Raw genomic sequence first — 20183 nt, forward strand, 5'->3', positions numbered from 1 at the left:
GTTGATGTTGGGGGTGTGTTGATGTTGAGGGTGTGTGTGGATGTTGAGGGTGTGTGTTGATGTTGAGGGTGTGTGTTGATGTTGGGGGTGTGTGTTGATGTTGGGGGTGTGTGTTGATGTTGGGGGTGTGTGTTGATGTTGAGGGTGTGTGTTGATGTTGGGGGTGTGTGTTGATGTTGGGGGTGTGTGTTGATGTTGAGGGTGTGTGTTGATGTTGGGGGTGTGTGTTGATGTTGGGGGTGTGTGTTGATGTTGGGGGTGTGTGTTGATGTTGGGGGTGTGTGTTGATGTTGAGGGTGTGTGTTGATGTTGGGGGTGTGTGTTGATGTTGAGGGTGTGTGTTGATGTTGGGGGTGTGTGTGGATGTTGAGGGTGTGTGTGGATGTTGAGGGTGTGTGTTGATGTTGGGGGTGTGTGTGGATGTTGAGGGTGTGTGTTGATGTTGGGGGTGTGTGTGGATGTTGAGGGTGTGTGTGGATGTTGGGGGTGTGTGTGGATGTTGAGGGTGTGTGTTGATGTTGGGGGTGTGTGTGGATGTTGAGGGTGTGTGTGGATGTTGGGGGTGTGTGTGGATGTTGGGGGTTTGTGTGGATGTTGGGGGTGTGTGTGGATATTTGTCTGTGTGGATGTGGGTGCTTGTGTTTGTGTGGGTCTTTGTGTGTGTTGTTGTTTGTGTGTGTGTGGATGTTTGTCTGGGTGTTGTTGTTTGTGTGTGTGTGTGTGTGGCTGTTTGGATATTTGTGTTTGTGTGTGTGTGGGTGTTTGTGTGTGTGTGGGTGTTTGTGTGTGTCTGGATGTTGGGTGTGTGGGTGTTTGTGTGTGTGTTGTTTTTGTGTGTGTGGATGTTTGTATGTGTGTGGGTGCTTGTGTGATGATGTTTTTATGTGTGTCAGTATTTGTGTTTGTTGGTGTTTGTGTGTGTGTGTGTGTGAATGTTTGTGTGTGTGTGGGTGTTTGTGTTTGTGTTGTTATTTTGTGTGTTGATGTTTTTGTGTGTGTGGGTGTTTGTGTGTGTGTGGATATTTGTGTGTGTGTTTTTGTTTGTGTGTGTGGATGTTTGTGTGTGTTGTTGTTTGTGTGTGTGTTGTTTGTATGTGTGTGGGTGTTTGTGTGGGAGTTGTTGTTTGCGTGTGTGTTGTTGTTTGTGTGTGTGTTGTTTGTGTGTGTGTGGATGTTTGTGTGTGTGTTGTTGTTTGTGTGTGTGTTGTTGTTTGTGTGTGTGTGGATGTTTGTGTGTGTTGTTGTTTGTGTGTGTGGATGTTTGTGTGGATGTGGGTGCTTGTGTTTGTGTGGGTCTTTGTGTGTGTTGTTGTTTTTGTGTGTATGGATGTTTGTGTGTGGATATTTGTCTGGGTGTCATTGTTTGTGTGTGTGTGTGTGTGTGGGTATGTGTGGATATTGGGTGTGTGGGTGTTTGTGTATGTGTTGTTTTTTTGTGTGTGTGGGTGCTTGTGTGTTGATGTTTTTGTGTTTGTCGGTGTTTGTGTGTGTGTGTTGGTGTTTGTGTGTGTGTGTGGATGTTTGTGTGTCTGTGGGTGTTTGTGTGTCTGTGGGTGTTTGTGTGTGTTGTTGTTTGTGTGTGTGGATGTTTGTGTGTCTGTGGGTGTTTGTGTGGGTTGTTGTTTGTGTGTGTGGATGTTTGTGTGTCTGTCGGTGTTTGTGTGTGTTGATGTTTTTGTGTGTGTGGATGTTTGTGTGTGTTGTTGTTTGTGTGTCTGTGGGTGTTTGTGTGTCTGTGGGTGTTTGTGTGTGTTGTTGTTTGTGTGTGTGGATGTTTATGTGTCTGTGGGTGTTTGTGTGTGTTGTTGTTTGTGTGTGTGGATGTTTGTGTGTCTGTGGATGTTTGTGTGTGTTGATGTTTTTGTGTGTGTGGATGTTTGTGTGTGTTGTTGTTTGTGTGTGTGTGGGTGTTTGTGTGTATTGTTGTTTGTGTGTGTGTGGGTGTTTGTGTGTATTGTTGTTTGTATGTGTGGATGTTTGTGTGTGTTGTTGTTTGTGTGTGTGGATGTTTGTCTGTGTGGATGTGGGTGCTTGTGTTTGTGTGGGTCTTTGTGTGTGTTGTTGTTTTTGTGTGTATGGATGTTTGTGTGTGGATATTTGTCTGGGTGTTGTTGTTTGTGTGTGTGTGTGTGGATATTGGGTGTGTGTGGGTGTTTGTGCGTGTGTGGGTGTTTGTGCGTGTGTGGGTGTTTGTGCGTGTGTGGATGTTGGGTGTGTGGGTGTTTGTGTGTGTGTTGTTTTTTTGTGTGTGGATGTTTGTGTGTGTGTGTGAGCTTGTGTGTTGATGTTTTTGTGTGTGTCGGTGTTTGTGTGTGTGGATGTTTGTGTGTGTGTGGATGTTTGTGTGTGAGTGGATGTTTGTGTGTGTGTGGGTGTTTGTGTGTGTTTTGTTATTTTGTGTGTTGATGTTTTTGTGTGTCTGGGTGTTTGTGTGTGTGTGGATGTTTGTGTGTGTGGATGTTTGTGTGTGTGTGGATGTTTGTTTGTGTGGATGTTTGTGTGTCTGTGGGTGTTTGTGTGTGTGGGTGTTTCTGTGTGTGTGGGTGTTTGTGTGTGTGTGGGTCTGTGTTGTTGTTTGTGTGTGTGTGTTTGTGTGTGTGGATGTTTGTGTGAATTGTTGTTTGTGTGTGTGGATGTTTGTGTGTCTGTAGGTATTTGTGTGTGTTGATGTTTTTGTGTGTGTGGGTGTTTGTGTGTGTGTGGATGTTTGTGTGTGTGTGGATGTTTGTGTGTTGTTTGTGTGTGTGTGGATGTTTGTGTGTATTGTTGTTTGTGTGTGCGTGTGGATGTTTGTGTGTGTTGTTGTTTGTGTGTGTGTGGGTGTATGTGTGTGGGTGTATGTGTGTGTTATTGTTTGTGTGTGGGTGTTTGTGTGTATGTGGGTGTTTGTGTGGGTGTATGTGTGTGTGTGGATGTTGGAGGTGTGTGTGGATATTTGTGTGTATGTGGATGTTGGGTGTGTAAGGATGTTTGTGTGTGGACGTTTGTCTGTGTGTGGATGTTGTGTGTGTGGGTGTTTTTGTGTGTGTGGATGTTTGTGTGTCTGTGGGTGTTTGTGTGTGTGTTGTTTGTGTGTGTGTGGGTGTTTGTGTGTGTTGTATGTGTGTGGGTGTTTGTGCGTGGGTGTTTGTGTGTGTTGTTGTTTGTGTCTGGTTGTTTGTATGTGTGTGGGTGTTTGTGTGTGTTGTTTGTGTGTGTGGGTGTATGTGTGTGTGTGGATGTTGGGGGTGTGTGTGGATGTTGGGGGTGTGTGTGGATGTTGGGGGTGTGTGTGGATGTTGGGGGTTTGTGTGGATGTTGGGGGTGTAAGGATGTTTGTGTGTGTTGTTTTTGTGTGTGGACGTTTGTCTGTGTGTGGATGTTGTGTGTGTTGTTGTTTTTGTGTGAGGATGTGTGTGTGGGTGCTTGTGTTTGCGTGGGTCTTTGTGTGTGTTGTTTTTGTGTGTGTGGATGTTTATCTGTGTGTTGTTGTTTGTGTGTGTGTCGATATTGGGTGTGTGTGGATTTTTGTGCATGTTGTTGTTTGTGTGTGTGGATGTTTGTTTTGTGTGTGGGTGTTTGTGTGTGTGGGTGTTTGTGTGTGTTGTTATATGTGTGTGTGGATGTTTGTGTGTTGTTGTTTGTGTGTGTTGTTGTTTGTGTGTGTGTGGATGTTTGTGTGTGTGGATGTTTGTGTGTGTGGATGTTTGTGTGTGTGTTGTTTGTGTGTGTGTGGATGTTTGTGTGTGTGTTGTTTGTGTGTGTGTGGATGTTTGTGTGTGTGTTGTTTGTGTGTGTGTGGATGTTTGTGTGTGTTGTTGTTTGTGTGTGTGTGGATGTTTGTGTGTGTTGTTATTTGTGTGTGTGTGTGTGTTGTTTGTGTGTGTGTGGATGTTTGTGTGTGTTGTTGTTTGTGTGTGTTGTTGTTTGTGTGTGTGTGGATGTGTGTGTGTGTGGATGTTTGTGTGTGTGTTGTTTGTGTGTGTGTGGATGTTTGTGTGTGTGTTGTTTGTGTGTGTGTGGATGTTTGTGTGTGTTGTTGTTTGTGTGTGTGTGGATGTTTATATGTGTGTGTGGATGTTTGGGTGTGTTGTTATTTGTGTGTGTGTGGATGTTTGTGTGTGTTGTTATTTTTGTGTGTGTGTGTGGATGTTTGTGTGTGTGTGGATGTTTGGGTGTGTTGTTATTTGTGTTGATGTGTGTGGATGTTTGTGTGTGTGGATGTTTGGGTGTGTGTGGATGTTTGTGTGTGTGTGGATGTTTGTGTGTGTGTGGATGTTTGGGTGTGTTGTTATTTGTGTGTGTGTGGATGTTTGTGTGTGTTGTTATTTGTGTGTGTGTGTGTGGATGTTTGTGTGTGTGTGGATGTTTGTGTGTGTGTGGATGTTTGTGTGTGTGTGGATGTTTGTGTGTGTGTGGATGTTTGGGTGTGTTGTTATTTGTGTGTGTGTGGATGTTTGGGTGTGTGTGGATGTTTGGCTGTGTTGTTATTTGTGTGTGTGTGTGTGGATGTTTGTGTGTGTGTGGATGTTTGTGTGTGTGTGGATGTTTGGGTGTGTTGTTATTTGTGTGTGTGTGGATGTTTGGGTGTGTGTGGATGTTTGGGTGTGTTGTTATTTGTGTGTGTGTGGATGTTTGGGTGTGTGTGGATGTTTGTGTGTTGTTATTTGTGTGTGTGTGTGTGGATGTTTGTGTGTTGTTATTTGTGTGTGTGTGTGGATGTTTGGGTGTGTGTGGATGTTTGGGTGTGTTGTTATTTGCGTGTGTGTGGATTTTGGGTGAGGATGGGATCGGACTCAGAAGTGATGCCCCTCACAGTCACATAGTCACTGACGCTCACTGTCACATTGACCACAAACGAATGGTCACTTCAGTACTGGAGGGTGACTGACTCCCCTTGAACTTATCTCCCAGCAGGGGGGTGAATGACCACCTTCGAGAATTGGTAAACATTAGCGCACACAAAAACAAGTTTTAAAAAAGTACTTGCCACATTTAGCTTTTAAATTACCTTCATCCGCAACCTCGGTGATGGGTACTTTAAGTTCCTTGGCCATGAATCCGATGACGGAGAAGATGACAAATCCCGCAAAGACACTTGTGGCGCTGTTGGTACATGTCACTAACAGAGTGTCCCTGGAGGAAGGCAGAGAGAAGCAGCAGTCACAAGGGAGCGCCACTCACAGGCAGAATGGCCCTGCCACCAGAAATTGTAACCCGCAGAGCAAGGCGAGATGGGACGGGTTCCTCCTGCTTACCTGTATATGTTATTGTGGAATTTGTTGTATGAGGAGAGTGTTATCAGTCCTCCCCAGGCTGCAGACAGTGAAAAGAAAATCTGAGTAGCAGCATCCTTCCACACCTAATATTGCAGATAGAGACAAAACTGTGATTTTAAAAAAATAATGCAGCTTCTATTGTAACAAGAAGAGCAATCTTGCATTTTATAGTGCCTTTAACGTAGTAAAACGTCCCATGGCGCTTCACAGGAGCGTAATTGGACAAAATATTCCACTGAGCCATATCAGGAGATTTTAGGACAGGTACCTAAAAGCTTGGTCAAAGAGGTAGGTTTCTAAGGAGCATCTTAAAGTCGAGAGAGGCGGAGAGGCAGAAATGTTTAGGGAGGGAATTCTAGAGCTTAGGGTCTAGGTGAGGCATGGCCAACAATAAGTGGGGTGAAGGAAATCAGGGATGCACAATATTCTGTGCACAATACTGGGGTCTAGATATCATTTAATATTGATAAACACATAACTGATTGCCACATTATTTTATGCTGGAGGCAGGATTTCTAGCACATCCAGATACAAATAATCTTCTTTGGAAATTTTTGATCCACGGTCTATTTAATCGCCAATGAAATGATAATTAAAAGATATAAAAACGCAGTCCAATGTGCTGCTGTCAGTGAATTTATTTAGCATTGTATTCGATTTTGAGGAATTCCACAGGCCATTAGGAGAGATGACATGTAAAGGGAAGGAACTGCAGGACTTACTGACCCTTTGGGGATGGGGAGATGGGCCATACTGTTTAATAAGGAGGAGGGCGTAATTACAACTTTTAAAGGGGATCCAATAAAGAAATAGAAATGAGTCACTGAGAATCCCTTAGTGCTTGGAAAAGAAAGTATTTAAATCTTACAAATTTGGATCAAATATTCCACTTGATGGGAGTGAAACAGGAATGGTTTGGCGTGCTGGAATGCAATGTATAGTTCAGGTATATGTTTATCCGGAGTTCTGTGTACTTTAGTTACCAATATTGACACTGAACACATCCTGAAAATGTGAAATAACGAGTTAATAAGAGATGGTTCATTAAAAAAGCAATTCCAAGTCATCAGCAAAAGTTGTACTCCTAGCAGCAAATTAAAGGACAAATAAACCGTGTGGTAGAATAGACACAAAGAGAAACTAGCACAAGACGGTGACACAGGTTCCTTGGCCAACTTTGGACATCACTTCTGCCTTTGACGCAGATCACCTCTTTTCTTCAACTGATTTCCTCAGCCTGGACATTCCTACTTTGTTTTTCCCTCCTGGCCTTACACAACACTGTGATTAGAAAATGAAATATTAAAAAGTTGCTGAGCACTGCTTTATATTTCCAGTGAACGGCAACTTGTACCAATTTTGACGTTTCCAATTTAAAAACTTACTCCTTCTCAGCTGTCAGTGAAGTCCTGGAGGAACACTGACCAGTTGAAATCCCTTCTAAATTGAAACAGAGGCTAATATCATTTGTTAATGCAATCTTCTGTATATTTTCTATAATTTACATACTACTTTTTTTTAGCAAGGACCCAAAGTTTCCAACCAGTTCACTCTTAAAGGAAAAGACTTGATTTGTGGAACAGAATCTCGTCCAGCAGATTGGAAATTAAACAAGAAAACTGAATTTCATTTAAATGTGATTGAATGTTCAGAAGTTATCGGGCTCGGCAGTCAGTGAAAGCACTAGCTGTTTCAGGCTGCCCTCATGTGGTATTTTACTCACAGTGCTGTATTTTGTTTTACAAAATAAACCCGAATATTTAACCCCTTACAGGTTGTTTTACATTGAACTGGGAGGCACAGAAGAGAGCACCAATGCCAAGATCACAATGAATGGAGTTGGCCTCATTTTAAAACGAAACATCATCACATTAAGCAAAATCTCCAATGCCTGTCCCACCTGTCTTCTCTCCTCTCAATGTCACTGAGAATCCTCCACTTAAAACATCAAGGTGAGGAGAGTTCAGGATCAAGCTGAAGGGATGGATTGGAAATGGAGTCAAAAGGAAAGTACCAGTGAGATATAAAGTTTACAGCACGCAGGGAAACAAAGTGTGGGAAATGCAGCTTTTCACTGAAGGTCAGAAAAAAACAGATGCAACAAATGAAGGGTACTCCCTATTAAAAGAGAGGTTCCACCCAAGAACAAAATATTTCCTCCACCTTCACAAGCCTCCCTTGAAGTGTCTGTTCCAAATAGGGACTTAATGTCTGAGTGCTGCTCAGGTACTTCAGTCAAATTATAGGGAGCCCCCCCTCTCCTCATTAAGTAAATAAATGAATAAGTCTTCAATACATGTAGTGTGCAGGCTCCTAGCATGCCAGCTAGACACAATGGGGATGTGCTGAGCACATGGGGATGTGCTGAGTACATAGAATAGTCCTCAAGCCCCCGTGTCTGATATTGCAGGGCAATGGGGCTAAAGTGCTTCAGGCAACTATTACTGCATTAGCGACCCCTTAGTAACACATGTCCAAACAAGCATTTCAGGGCTGACTTTCCAAAAGTGCACTACCAGCAGGGACTCTCACCCCGTAACACAGGAAATTGTGGGTGCACTTGCTGCAATTTTCTACACATTAATTTTAATGGATGGAAACTTATGGGGAACATGCCCATAATTTTCCATTATGCAACTTCCAGAGGGAGATACTCCACACCGGGAGCACACATTCAGATAGTTCGTTAGTTCTTTCGTAATACCTAAACAGGCAGTTCTATAGTAATACCTAAACAGGCACACACATAGTGACACAGGCACATTTGTACACATATAGTGACACTCACCTGCAAATATAGTGGCACGCATAGGTCTGCACGTGCATAGTGACACAAACAAAGGCATGCACATATATAGTGACACATAGGCACACAAGCACACAGATAATAATGCACATACAAGCACGCATATGCATGTGTATAACGGCACACACATGGTGATACACAGGGGCATACATACAGTGACACAGGTACCCACATGCATATACACTATAAATAACATGTAAAACAATAAGACAAAGAGGTGGAAGATTTGCAGTATTGATGATGAAAAGTGGTTCTCATTGAGGTGAGAGTTGTCCGTAGTCAAGATTAAAACACTTTTGTCATCCAGCACTCAACAGTCACCAACTCAAAGGATTATCAGATGACCTGCTGCTAAGCTTCCACCAGTACTATGTGAAGAGCAGCCTGGGGTGGTTCACTGGGATCGGACAGGTGCACGACACAGTCCTGTACATTCTAATGTTCCATCTCATTTCCTCCTCTCCTTTCTTGAATTCAGACAGTGATCCACATGCCACTAGTAGTTGGCCTCTCTCCACCTGTGCTCTAAAATGTCCCTCAGCAAGTTCTCCTTTTGGTTACATTTGCATCTCTATGTTACATATTGATGCTCCCTCCTATCATTTTAACAGTCAGAAAGAGTCAGGGAAGTCTTATTGGGAGGCAAAGCAACCCCAGCTTTCCTCATGTTGGGAATCAGTCTATTAGCAATAGTCCAATTTCATAGCACAAGAAACGCAGACATAAATTCAGTATTCCCTGGATGTCTCATTCTGTAGGAAGGGCATCATCCACGCCATTTAATACAGTGGCATATAAGATGGCGGGGTTGAGGAGTCAGAAACACATTAGCTGGGAGGAGCACTCTAAGACACATGCAGTGGCCTTAAGGGGGCGTCAGAGGCACAATGGTGAGAGAGGCAAAGCATGGAAGAGTGGTAGTGGAGGCAAGTGGGAGAAAGAAGTGAGGCATGAGGAGATTCAAAGGGAAGTAAAATCAATGGGATGATGAGAGAAATTCTGTGCATTCTACAGACGCACCACAATTTGGGATGAATTAATACATGTGTTTCCCATTATGTGTTTAGGCATGTCATGTGATGATTATATTAATATTGCGAATTGTACTAAAAACTTAACATTCTAAAGTATCTTCCAAATGCTTTTCTTCTAACTGATGATTCTTCAGTGTTTCTTCTTTTTCATTATCTTTACCTGTTTACTCTAGAATTATTAAATATATGTATCTGAACTCCACTTAAAGATCACTTTACAGCGAACTCTTTTCTGATGAGCAATATAGTCGATGCATTTTAAACAATGCATGAGTCTTCCTACAGCAAGATCTACAGCACTCCAAAGGAAAAGGTGAGTGAAGGGCCTGCAGAGCACAGGAATGAAGAGCGTTTTCTTGGGTAACTCCATCTCCATAATCACTTCTTAGAGTTAAACGTTAGTGAAACCATGCATTCCTACCTTCGACACTCTATACAATTGACCATAGCTATTTTATAGCCTTGATTAACTTGCCCACCTTGGCTTCCTTAAGTTTATCCCAATTGGGTGTAATGAAGTACCAGATTCCATCTCCAGCACCTGGCAGAGTAATCCCTCGAATCAGGAGGATGACGAGGACAACATAGGGAAAAGTGGCTGTGAAGTAGACAACCTGCAAATAAAAAGGGGGGGAATTGCATTCACTCATTTCCAGTCAAGAATATTGCCAATTGCTGTAAAATTACAAGAACAGTAAAGCGCTAAACGAAAGTATAGTGAGACCCACTTTTCCTGATGATTTTATTCCTTTCGCCAGGGATAAATAAACAATTATCCAAGCCAATAACAGAGTCAGTGCTAGCTGCCACCGTATTTCCCCAGGATGTTCGATCCCGGCAGAAATTTTCAACACAAAGTACCTGTGAAGAAATAACAGCAATCATGAAAACACTACATGGTTTAGAAATGAAAATGAATGGATATAGAGACCTAGGGGTAGATCTTGACGTTGTGCAATAGTGTAAATCATGTGATAGCGAGACGGCAGCCCGTTTTACAGCTCTCCCCATTTTTATTTACATTGAATGGATTTATGATAGCTGATTCACTATCACCTGTTTTACATTATCACTAAATCCATCCCCGTGATTTCATACTGTAGGTATATCTTGGTATATTACTGCATATTGGAGTCTTACAACCAGCGAAGTTTGATTGTATTATTTTACTTTACAGTCTTGTCATTAGTTTCTCACAGCTTTGAGAATCAATCCAATGGCAGGAAGCAAACAGATTACTGGGATAGAATGAAATGTCAAAAATAGTTTCCATTACAGGTATACCAAAGGTTGCATTATCAGAAATAAAATGGTCATACAATTATTATTTTGGAGGAACTTTGCAATCTGCACTTTTTGTTCATTTCTTCCCCCACCCCCATTTTTAGTCATTTCTTTTGCCGTTCTGCCACACACCATCCCTCAACCGACAGGTTGCATTAGTAGTTTCCCAGGTTTCTGCCAATGTTGCTTTTAAGACAACCACTCAGAAACTTGTGATAGGAACCCAGAATGATGGTCCTTCATTTTTCCTCCCTCCCTCACTGTCTTCCCTCCATTTATTATCCTGATCATATGTTGCAATTTAACAATAAATTACAGCTTCCGCATTAAGCTGCCCTCTTACTTGAAATATTCTTCACTCCCGCTGACAAAGGTTTTGTTTATTGGCTTGGTGTAATTCACCATAGTGAAGTTGGGAAAGGCAGAAATGCAAAATGTTGAGTTTTTAATGTGCACACTGTTAGTATCTCCAATTATACAAGAATCTGTTGGGACAAGAAAAGTGAAATTAATACATTCAATAATTTCATTGTTTTTGTCACTAGTATTATTGAATCTCCAAATCACTTGTGAACATTTGAGTTATCACTATGTCTCACAAAACTCTGACACTGAAGACAAGAAATGTTTATAGAGAATCCTTAATGTCCAAAGGATCTCCTTCACATCAATGCGCTGAGAAATAATTTAATATGTTAGCTGAATGAAAGTTAACATTGCATGCATTAATATAACGCTTGTTCAAGTCATTAACAAAACTAAATGGCTTTGATTTCATTTTCTATATTCACGAGTGCTACAGGAATGTACTTCTATGGCATATCAGAATGTAAAATCACTCTTATCCCTAATATAATTAATTCTATGAAAAATATTAAATTAAAACAAACAAAGATCATGTGTCCCTGAGGCATGCATAGGATAGTGTAGTATGTATGGAGTAACACAGTGTGATATTCACTGTAGAATGGTGTAATTACATAATACCTACCACTCTGTGTTACATAGTACCCTCTACATGAGGCGCTAATGGATTAATTGGAGCCTGCATATAATCAAAAAAGTACAGGCTAGAATCCTTTCTTCATGAGGAATGTATGGGGCTGGCTGTGGCTTAATACAAGACTGGAGAAGATCATAGACTCAGTGGAATACTCACTTATGTTGTTTTCATGATTTTAGCAAAGTACTTAACCCAGTGCCTCATTCATCCCTCATGAAGAAGCTGCGAGTTATGGGTCTACATGGTCAAATCTTGGATTTTATTCAGGTTATGTGTTCCAAGTCCAAGATCCATGTAAGGATTGATGGGACATTCACTGAGCCTATCTCACAAAGAGTGAGACAAGGTTGTCCATCGTCCTATTTGATGTCTTCATCTTTGATGTGTTGAATTCTGTCATAGAGGAAGATCTTGGAATGTCAAGCATTTCTAAAAGAATTGTGGCACTTCTTTTCACAGATTGTGTTGTGATATTGATGGATACACCTTGGGTTCACCATCCTGAAAAATGGCCTAATCAGTGAAAGGGTGCCCCAAATGCAATATTGCAGCTCTGCACAGCTCAAGAAAGTTTGTGAAGTTATTGATTGGAAGATACCGCAGAGTTTTGCCCCAACTGTTGATTTATATCAGCGTCTGGCGGAATTTGTTGGACGCTAACTCTAGCACAGTTCTTCAAGACCACGTTTAGAAAGAACAAAGATTGTTCTGGTCTTTCTTGTCTTTCATCACCAAAGTCTTGATGCCAATCAAGCTTGTGGCATATATGGCATGTGTCCAACTGGTTTCCTTTGTGTTTCAGAGTTCCAAAGCATACGACAGAAAGGCTTCCTTCTGCCTATGTGCAAGATCTTGGAACATGTGAGGTTCTGTGGCAAAAAAAGGATAATGGTTGCAGGGAAGGAGGCTTTCAGCCTACAAAACCTGTTGCTTAACAACTTGGAAGGGGACTCAGCCTCCTGGTAGCCATATCTTTTTGCCAAAGTCTCTTACATGAGGATCTGGATTTAGCACTTGATGATGAGTAAGCTCGGTCCATCGCATTGTACTTCAATATTTGCAACATAAAGGTGACTGGGTTGTTAGAAACTGTCTTGCTTAGGTCCTTCCAACATGATGAAGACTAGAGGCCCATCAAATAGCTGATAAGAAAACGCTGAGTCTCAGGATGACAGCTGCTGGAAGCATTACCCAGAGACTGGGTATGTGAACATGTACCTAGGACTCAATGTCTACCTTGATTAGGTTACTGAGAGGCAAGCAGTTGCTGCTGAAGATTTACAGCTCCAACTGGCGGAATCACCCTTCAATGGGGTATGGCAATATATATATATATATATATGTATGCTGTGGACAGGAAAATAGTGGCAATGCACTCACATATTTCATCATAAGCTTTGTTGCTGACTATGCCACTCAGGAGCAGTTCCTGGTACCTGATATTCATCTATCACAAGCTCAACTCTACATTGTTGACTGTGCTGCTTATGGGGAAGGGAAAAGGTAAGAGGGGGTTCTTTTGAGTTGAATTGGTTCCAGGATGGTGTGTCTGGTGATAGGAAATTGGAACTCATTTGATTCTCTATGGCAGGCTTAGTGATTGGATACTTGAGTAAGGCAGATCTGCTGTACTTCAGGGTGATGATTGGCTCATTGAGGAGGGTTGGAGGTGTAAAACTGTAACAAGGGGCTAGCATTCTCCTACATAACTGCAGATATCCCTGTAAGCCAGGGTGGTCCTAGCTGGATCAGCAGTGGGAAGCATACAAGTGTTCCATGCCGGTAAAGGGGTGTAGTTTTAGCCAAGTGAACTTCTGTAATCCTCCGACACACCCTTGAGGTTCTCTAAACCTTTACTTTTGCCAGCTTATGCTTAAGTTCTCCAGGATTGGGCAAATGGGTGTATCCCAAAGGGGATAGAGTATGCACTCCATATGAAGCAAACAGAAACTCTACTTAGGTGGATTGCTCGATTATTTGATTTGCAGACTCTCAAGCATGGTGTTGGGTTTCCAAGCTGGTCAGAAATGCAATTGACTGAAAAAGCGCAATGTTGTGTACATTGTGTAATGTATATATTATGCATCATTGTGTGCTTTTATCATGTAAAGCTGAGTGCTATGTCCTTTTAACACAATATGGTATATTCTGTATAACAAAATGTTGTATATACTTATGGTAGTTTCATATGTACTCTGCAGCACAGTGCGGTATATATTTTGTAACACAGTGTGATATATACCATGTAATGATGTACAGTAGCATGTATCGTGTAATACAATATGGTATGTACTGTGTAACACAGTGTGGTACATGCTTAGTGACACGGTGTGGTACGTGCTGTGTAAAAAAGTGTGGCATGTATCATGTAACATTGTGGTATGTACTGTATAACATAGTGTGGTAAATACCATGTCATACAGTGTGGTATGTGTTGTATCACACAGTGTCCTATGTATTAAGTAAAGTTGTATTTTGTTAGCATCTTCTCTTTTTCTCTTCACCATTTTTGCTGGATTGAAATCAGATCATATACTCACAATAAACTCTACAGCCTGGAAATTACTGGTAGCAATGTATCACATGAAGGCTTAACACGTTCATATTGAATTCAATTCTCTGCCTTTTTAACTGATGCATCAACCCATTTAAACTAATAGCTTGAAACTAACCTATTAAGTGCTTTTACAATAATATTACTAATGGTAATTTCCAGGCTTATACATTTACATCTGAAAAAAAATCTCAATTCCAGGGGCTTTTTTATCTCATGAAATCACCAAAATCAAAATCCCTGTTAAAATGAAACTTCAGTACATTCCTGATTCAATGCAGGCTCTCAGTTATCTGTCTTTCTCTTGAATAATCTAAGAACAATTTTAACAACCTAGGCATATATTTTACAAGATGTGTAAAAATAAAAGCTGTTCAATCAAAGAAAGAAAGAAAGAAAGACTTGCATTTATCGAGCACTTTTCAAGGCCTCAGGGCATCCCAAAGCACTTTACAACCAATGAAGTACTTTTGAAGGTCATTATCACATTGTTGTTTGTGGGACCTTGCTGTGCGCAAATTGGCTGCTGTTGTAATGTAGGAAATGGGGCAGCCAATTTGCACACAGCAAGGTCCCACAAACAGCATTGTGAAAATGACCAGATAAACTGTTTTAGTGAGGTTGGTTGAGGGATAAATGTTGGCCAGGACACCGGGGAGATCTCCCTTCTCTTCTTCGATAAATGCCATAGCATCTTTTATGTCCACCTGAGAGGGCAGACGGAGCCCCGGTTTAACATCACATCTGAAAAACGGCACCTCCAACAGTGCAGTACTCCCTCAGTACTGCACTATAGTGTCAGCCTAGATTTCGTGCTTAAATCTCCGGAGTGGGACTTGAATCGAGAGTGCTACCATTGAGCCATGGCTAAAAAACTTTGTACTAATAGCATCAAATCATCCCACAATACTGCCTTGCTCAAAGCAGAGATGTATTCATGAGACAGGACAATTTGCAGACTAATAGAAGGGATTTTATAAAGTAGACATGTGCAGTTGAATTATGTTAGTATGTAATAAGACAAAGGTATAATATGATACATGCATTAAGTATATGTACTGTATACAAGCATGGCATTTCTATATATGCAAACCTGCATAAGATCAATACCAAAGGCATTCTGTATTACCTTTGAACTTAAAGCATTTTTTGGAAATGAGTGAAAATCTTGGAATGCATTACTTATCTGCTGTTATCTGCCAGTTGTTACATTTAACCCATATTAGTTTAATATTACACAGTGATTTTCCAAAGTTAGCAGCCTTCATTTTCCCATGGTTTAAGATTTTGTTTCTGTGAATACATTCATGAGATGCATCATTAAGATTTCAGTAAGGTTAGGACAAACTGCAAGAACATTAAATGAAGTTTCATTTTTGGTAAATCTTTAGGGGCAATTTTAACCTAACCCACCCGTCAGGAAACTGACAAGATTGGGTGCAATGCTAGTTTTACACCCCACCCAATTTTACTCTCCATTGAAGTCATATTGGATGGGGTGTAAAAACCGGGGTTCCATTCGATCCCATTGATTTCTTGCCTGGCAAGAAACCCCAATACTATGATTAACATAGTGATACCCAGTTTCAAGATCAAGCATTCCCAGATCAGGCATAGCATGGGTTAGATGCAGGGTGAAGCTTCCTGTACTGTGCTCAAACAATGTACCTGAATTCAATTTGATAAAAACATCCCCTGCATCAGTGTAAATGTTCCACTTCTCGCTCCAGCCATTTTATGGTGTTTTTTCAGAAGACTGTCAATTTGTATCATATTAGGATCAGAATTTGTGCTATGGGTCCAAAATCATTAGGAGCTAACTTGAGATTGCTGAAACTAATTTCACATAGGACCCTACCACCTGGCAGAAAAAGAAAACTTTCATCTTGTCAGTCTTGGCTGGATTCAGACTCATGTTCCAGAGATAAAGCAATATTATTCTAATTCACGGTGCCAGTAGAGGCATTTAGAGGTGATAAGAGTTTATTTATCCACTATAGCAATCAAAATATAATTATACCATTGGCAGGTGCCAATTCTCTGTCCCACACTTCTTTCGAGAATGGTTCCCTGCAGCGAGTGTGGGAGCATTGAATTTACCCCCATATTCAATGACAACTTTGACCTGACAACTTTTTCTGAGATCACTACTGTGGCAATTAATGTTATGGCTTTTCTATTTCAATATAGATCATCTATCTTCTGTATTGCTGACATAGCTTGCTGGTACACTGGTAATCATACACACTAGCCCCAGTACAAGCTATGAATCTAAAAATAACAAAACCACAGAATTATTACAGAATAGTGACAGAGGCAATCTAAATGGTTCTAATGATGCCATTAACCAGAAAGGCACATTTCTAACAAGTTCATAAATATTATGTGAAGAAGAAGATGAGGTTACACTCCTTGGTATCTTCTGTTATAGTGCAATTGCACTTTAGCTTCTTCCTGTTTTGGGAGTGCTGGATGATATTAGTTTAAGAGTTTTATACTTCATAGTGACACCATTACTATAGAATTGTTACAAATTCATTTGCAGTAAATTACAGGCAAATACTTTACACAGTAAATGCTTGTCTGAAACTTTCATGCTTATCTCAAAACTTTATCAGAATTAAAATTGTTACAGGCTTATGCCATTGTGTGGTTATTAACCAATGTAAAGATTAGAATTAATTTAATATGATTATAATTTCATTTTGTTTATTACATTGCATAACTGAACCGTCAGAACCATTAAATATAATTGTATATTGGCCCAGTTCTACTGGGCCAATATACAATTAATGGTACATCTCACTAATATTCTAAATGAGCTGGGGTGTTTTAACCAATCTAGATGCTCACAGTGGTGCTGAGAGTGCTGTTCTCTATGTACATTTAAATGTGTTGGTACTGAGAGGGTGGGAGTAAGTGTAACAATTAAAAGATTTACTGCTCGTGGGAGCCATGGAATGATGAGGATGAGGATACAATCCAGCCATGTTCCCAATCTCTGTGTAGGGCATGTGGAGAAATCAATCAGAAGTGCGATGTCTCCACGAGGTAAGGGAATGTCTAGCGGGACATTTCTACTGAGCCGTTCTTGTATACCTATCAGCGATTGACTGAGTGCAAGATTAGCATTGGTTTGGGAGGGAATTACTCACCCTCTCAACCACAGGAGGTGAGCGTAGGGAACCAGCAAGAAACAAAATTAGGAAAAAGAAGGTGCTTATCCTTATTGGAGAGTAACATGTCCTTAAGTGAAAAACATTATAAAATTAAATTTTACACAGACAAAATATTAACATTCGGAGGGGCAATTGTACAGGCCTGTGACCTCACAGTCATGTGCAAACACTGAAAAACTGTATATTTTTTCACTTGCATTAAAAGCATATCCAAGACAATAACAAATACTGATCACGATAGAGAAATATGAAGAATTAAACATTTGAAGGAAATTCCTCAATGTAACGTAGGTGCTTTTTCCACATTGAGCTGGGCTAAATCTCTGCCCATTTATAGTCAATGGGCAGAACTGGAGCTGTCAGTTTCTGATATCTTCTAAAAAAATAAATAATGCACCACTGATCTAGCTCAAAATCACCTGATCTTGCTGACTCCAGTGACACAGAGTCAACTTGGGCCCTCTTGGCTGGCATCACTAATTACATCAATTCTAATGTTCTCGGGGTGAAAGGGAAGAGTACTACTGACTCAAAAGAGGAGTTCTGTAAAAATGAATACCTTGAAAAGTAAAAGATTTTTAAATTAACCCATGAAGATGATTATTTATCACTGACAGTGATTATCCATACAGTTACCTTCTTCGGCTAGCATCATCTTCAGACATAAATTTAAGGGCATCAAAGAACAGAGGGGGAGATTGGGAAAATATTTTTTTACACAGAGAGTTGTTGGGACATGGAATATCCTACCAGAAACAATGGTAGAACCAGAATCCGTAATAACTTTCAAAAGGGATTTGAATAAATACTTGAAAATAATTGTTTTGAAGATTTTTTTTTACTCATTCATGGGATGTGGGCATTGCTGGCAAGGCCGGCATTTATTGCCCATCCCGAATTGCCCTTGAGAAGGTGGTGGTGAGCCACCTTCTTGAACTGCTGCAGTCCGTGTGGTGAAGGTTCTCCCACAGTGCTGTTAGGAAGGGAGTTCCAGGATTTTGACCCAGCGACGATGAAGGAACGGCGATTTATTTCCAAGTCGGAATGGTGTGTGACTTGGAGGGGAACGTGCAGATGATTTTGTTCCCCTGTGCCTGCTGCCCTTGTCCTTCTAGGTGGTAGAGGTCGCGGGTTTGGGAGGTGATGTCGAAGATGCCTTGGCGAGTTGCTGCAGTGCATCCTGTAGATGGTACACACTGCAGCCACAGTGCACTGGCGGTGAAGGGAGTGAATGTTTAGGGTAGTAGATGGGGTGCCAATCAAGCGGGCTGTTTTGTCCTGGATGGTGTCGAGCTTCTTCAGTGTTGTTGGAGCTGCACTCATCCAGGCAAGTGGAGAGTATTCCATCACACTCCTGACTTGTGCCTTGTAGATGGTGGAAAGGCTTTGGGGAGTCAGGAGGTGAATCACTCGCCGCAGAATTCTCAGCCTCTGACCTGCTCTTGTAGCCACAGTATTTATATGGCTGGTCCAGTTCAGTTTCTGGTCAATGGTGACCCCCAGGATGTTGATGGTGGGGATTCGGCGATGGTAATGCCGTTGAATTTCAAGGGGAGGTGGTTAGACTCTCTCTTGTTGGAGATGGTCATTGCCTGGCACTTGTCCGGCACGAATGTCAGCCCAAGCCTGGATGTTGTCCAGGTCTTGCTGCATGTGGGCACGGACTGCTTCATTATCTGAGGGGTTGCAGATGGAACTGAACACTGTGCAATCATCAGCGAACATCCCCATTTCTGACCTTAAGATGGAGGGAAGATTATGGAGAAAGGGCAGAGGATGGATAACTGGATAACTCTTTCAGACAACCAGAACAGGCATGATGGGTTAAGTGGTCTCCTTCTGTAAAATTATATCAATCTAAAGAGCTGCTCTCTGAGCATCTTACTTTTTAGATAACTTGTAAGCCATCAGTGATAAGCCAGATGACTCATTCACAAACTACATCTCTTAAGGGTCATTGTAATTACTTGAATCTATTTACCCTCCAATAAGGTAAAATGGGCCAATACAAATGAAGGCAACTATGTATTTAAAATTACACTGCAATTCAAATGATCATAACAGCAGAAGTAAAACAACTAGCAGTAACCTCCTTCCAGATTCCCACTAGTCGGCAAAGATGGGTGAAGGTTAAAAGTAAATAAAAGCAAATAAGGCTCATTATATTGGAAGATGCTATTTCCCCGTTGGAATTTTAGAGGACCGTTTTCAGTTTTAAGATATTACGTTGTTATGTTGCACAGGTATCCAGTGCGACCCCTGTAAAGCAAGCGCATGTCTTTCTTTACAAGAAAAAAAAACTTTTCCATTGGGTAAGAAGATTGGATCAGTCCAAAGAATAGGTTCTGCAGTGGTTACCCATTAACAGCTTGTTCTTGTCTCTACAATTTTCAGTATTCCATTTATTTTCACATGATGCCCAGGGAAGTACGGGTATGCACGAAGCAAAAAGGTAGAAAAGCGTGTAACATATGATGATGTTGTAGTACACAGCGATCAGAACCGAGATGATTAACATAGCAATTCCGCATCCTACGGACAGAATGAGAAACAAGACAATTTAATACGCAATAAGACAAGGCTTTTAAAAACTAAATATTAGAAAGCACCTGTCAATTTGAATTCTTTACCTTGTAAGGCAGGAATAGCTTTCCACACTGATATGGGTCCCTGACTGGCAAACTGGCCAAGTGCCGTTTCAAGTAAGAAAATGGGGACTCCGGCGAAAGTCAGCATCATCAGATAGGGGATCAAAAATGCACCTTAAGGGAGAAACAATAAATAAACACAGGGTTTAGAATATATTGATCTACTTTTAAGATGATTTTAAGGATAGGTTGAACTTAAGTTATGACATTTATGAATCCAATGCATGCTATATTTTATTTATAAATGTAACGCTGATTCAAAAGTGTATTAAAAAAAAACATTAATTTCGGTTGACAATATCAACAAGCAACGAAAGTGTGTTTGGAGAGAAAAAGCAAAATTTGACACGCAATGTAGAGCCAAGGCTAAGCACTAGGGGGCACTACAGTCTCACCAAACCAAACCATCTCTGTCGA

The 20183-nt window shown here is 41.1% G+C and overlaps 1 protein-coding gene across 1 annotated transcript in view; it reads right to left on the reverse strand.

Annotated features, from left to right (window-relative positions):
- Positions 1 to 19880, reverse strand: part of slc6a5 (solute carrier family 6 member 5) — an 85420-nt gene extending 65540 nt beyond the window's left edge. The window contains exons 1-7 of the mRNA XM_067993538.1: positions 19749 to 19880; positions 19477 to 19650; positions 10726 to 10867; positions 9827 to 9959; positions 9578 to 9712; positions 5238 to 5341; positions 4991 to 5115 (exon numbers count right to left, since the gene is read on the reverse strand). Coding sequence (XP_067849639.1) covers positions 4991 to 5115; positions 5238 to 5341; positions 9578 to 9712; positions 9827 to 9959; positions 10726 to 10867; positions 19477 to 19650; positions 19749 to 19857 — 922 coding nt within the window. The 5' untranslated portion in view covers positions 19858 to 19880. The remainder of the gene's footprint in view (positions 1 to 4990; positions 5116 to 5237; positions 5342 to 9577; positions 9713 to 9826; positions 9960 to 10725; positions 10868 to 19476; positions 19651 to 19748) is intronic.
- Positions 19881 to 20183: the final 303 nt, after the last annotated feature.

Source organism: Heptranchias perlo, chromosome 12, assembly GCF_035084215.1.
Source record: "Heptranchias perlo isolate sHepPer1 chromosome 12, sHepPer1.hap1, whole genome shotgun sequence".
Classification (NCBI taxonomy): Eukaryota; Metazoa; Chordata; class Chondrichthyes; order Hexanchiformes; family Hexanchidae; genus Heptranchias; species Heptranchias perlo.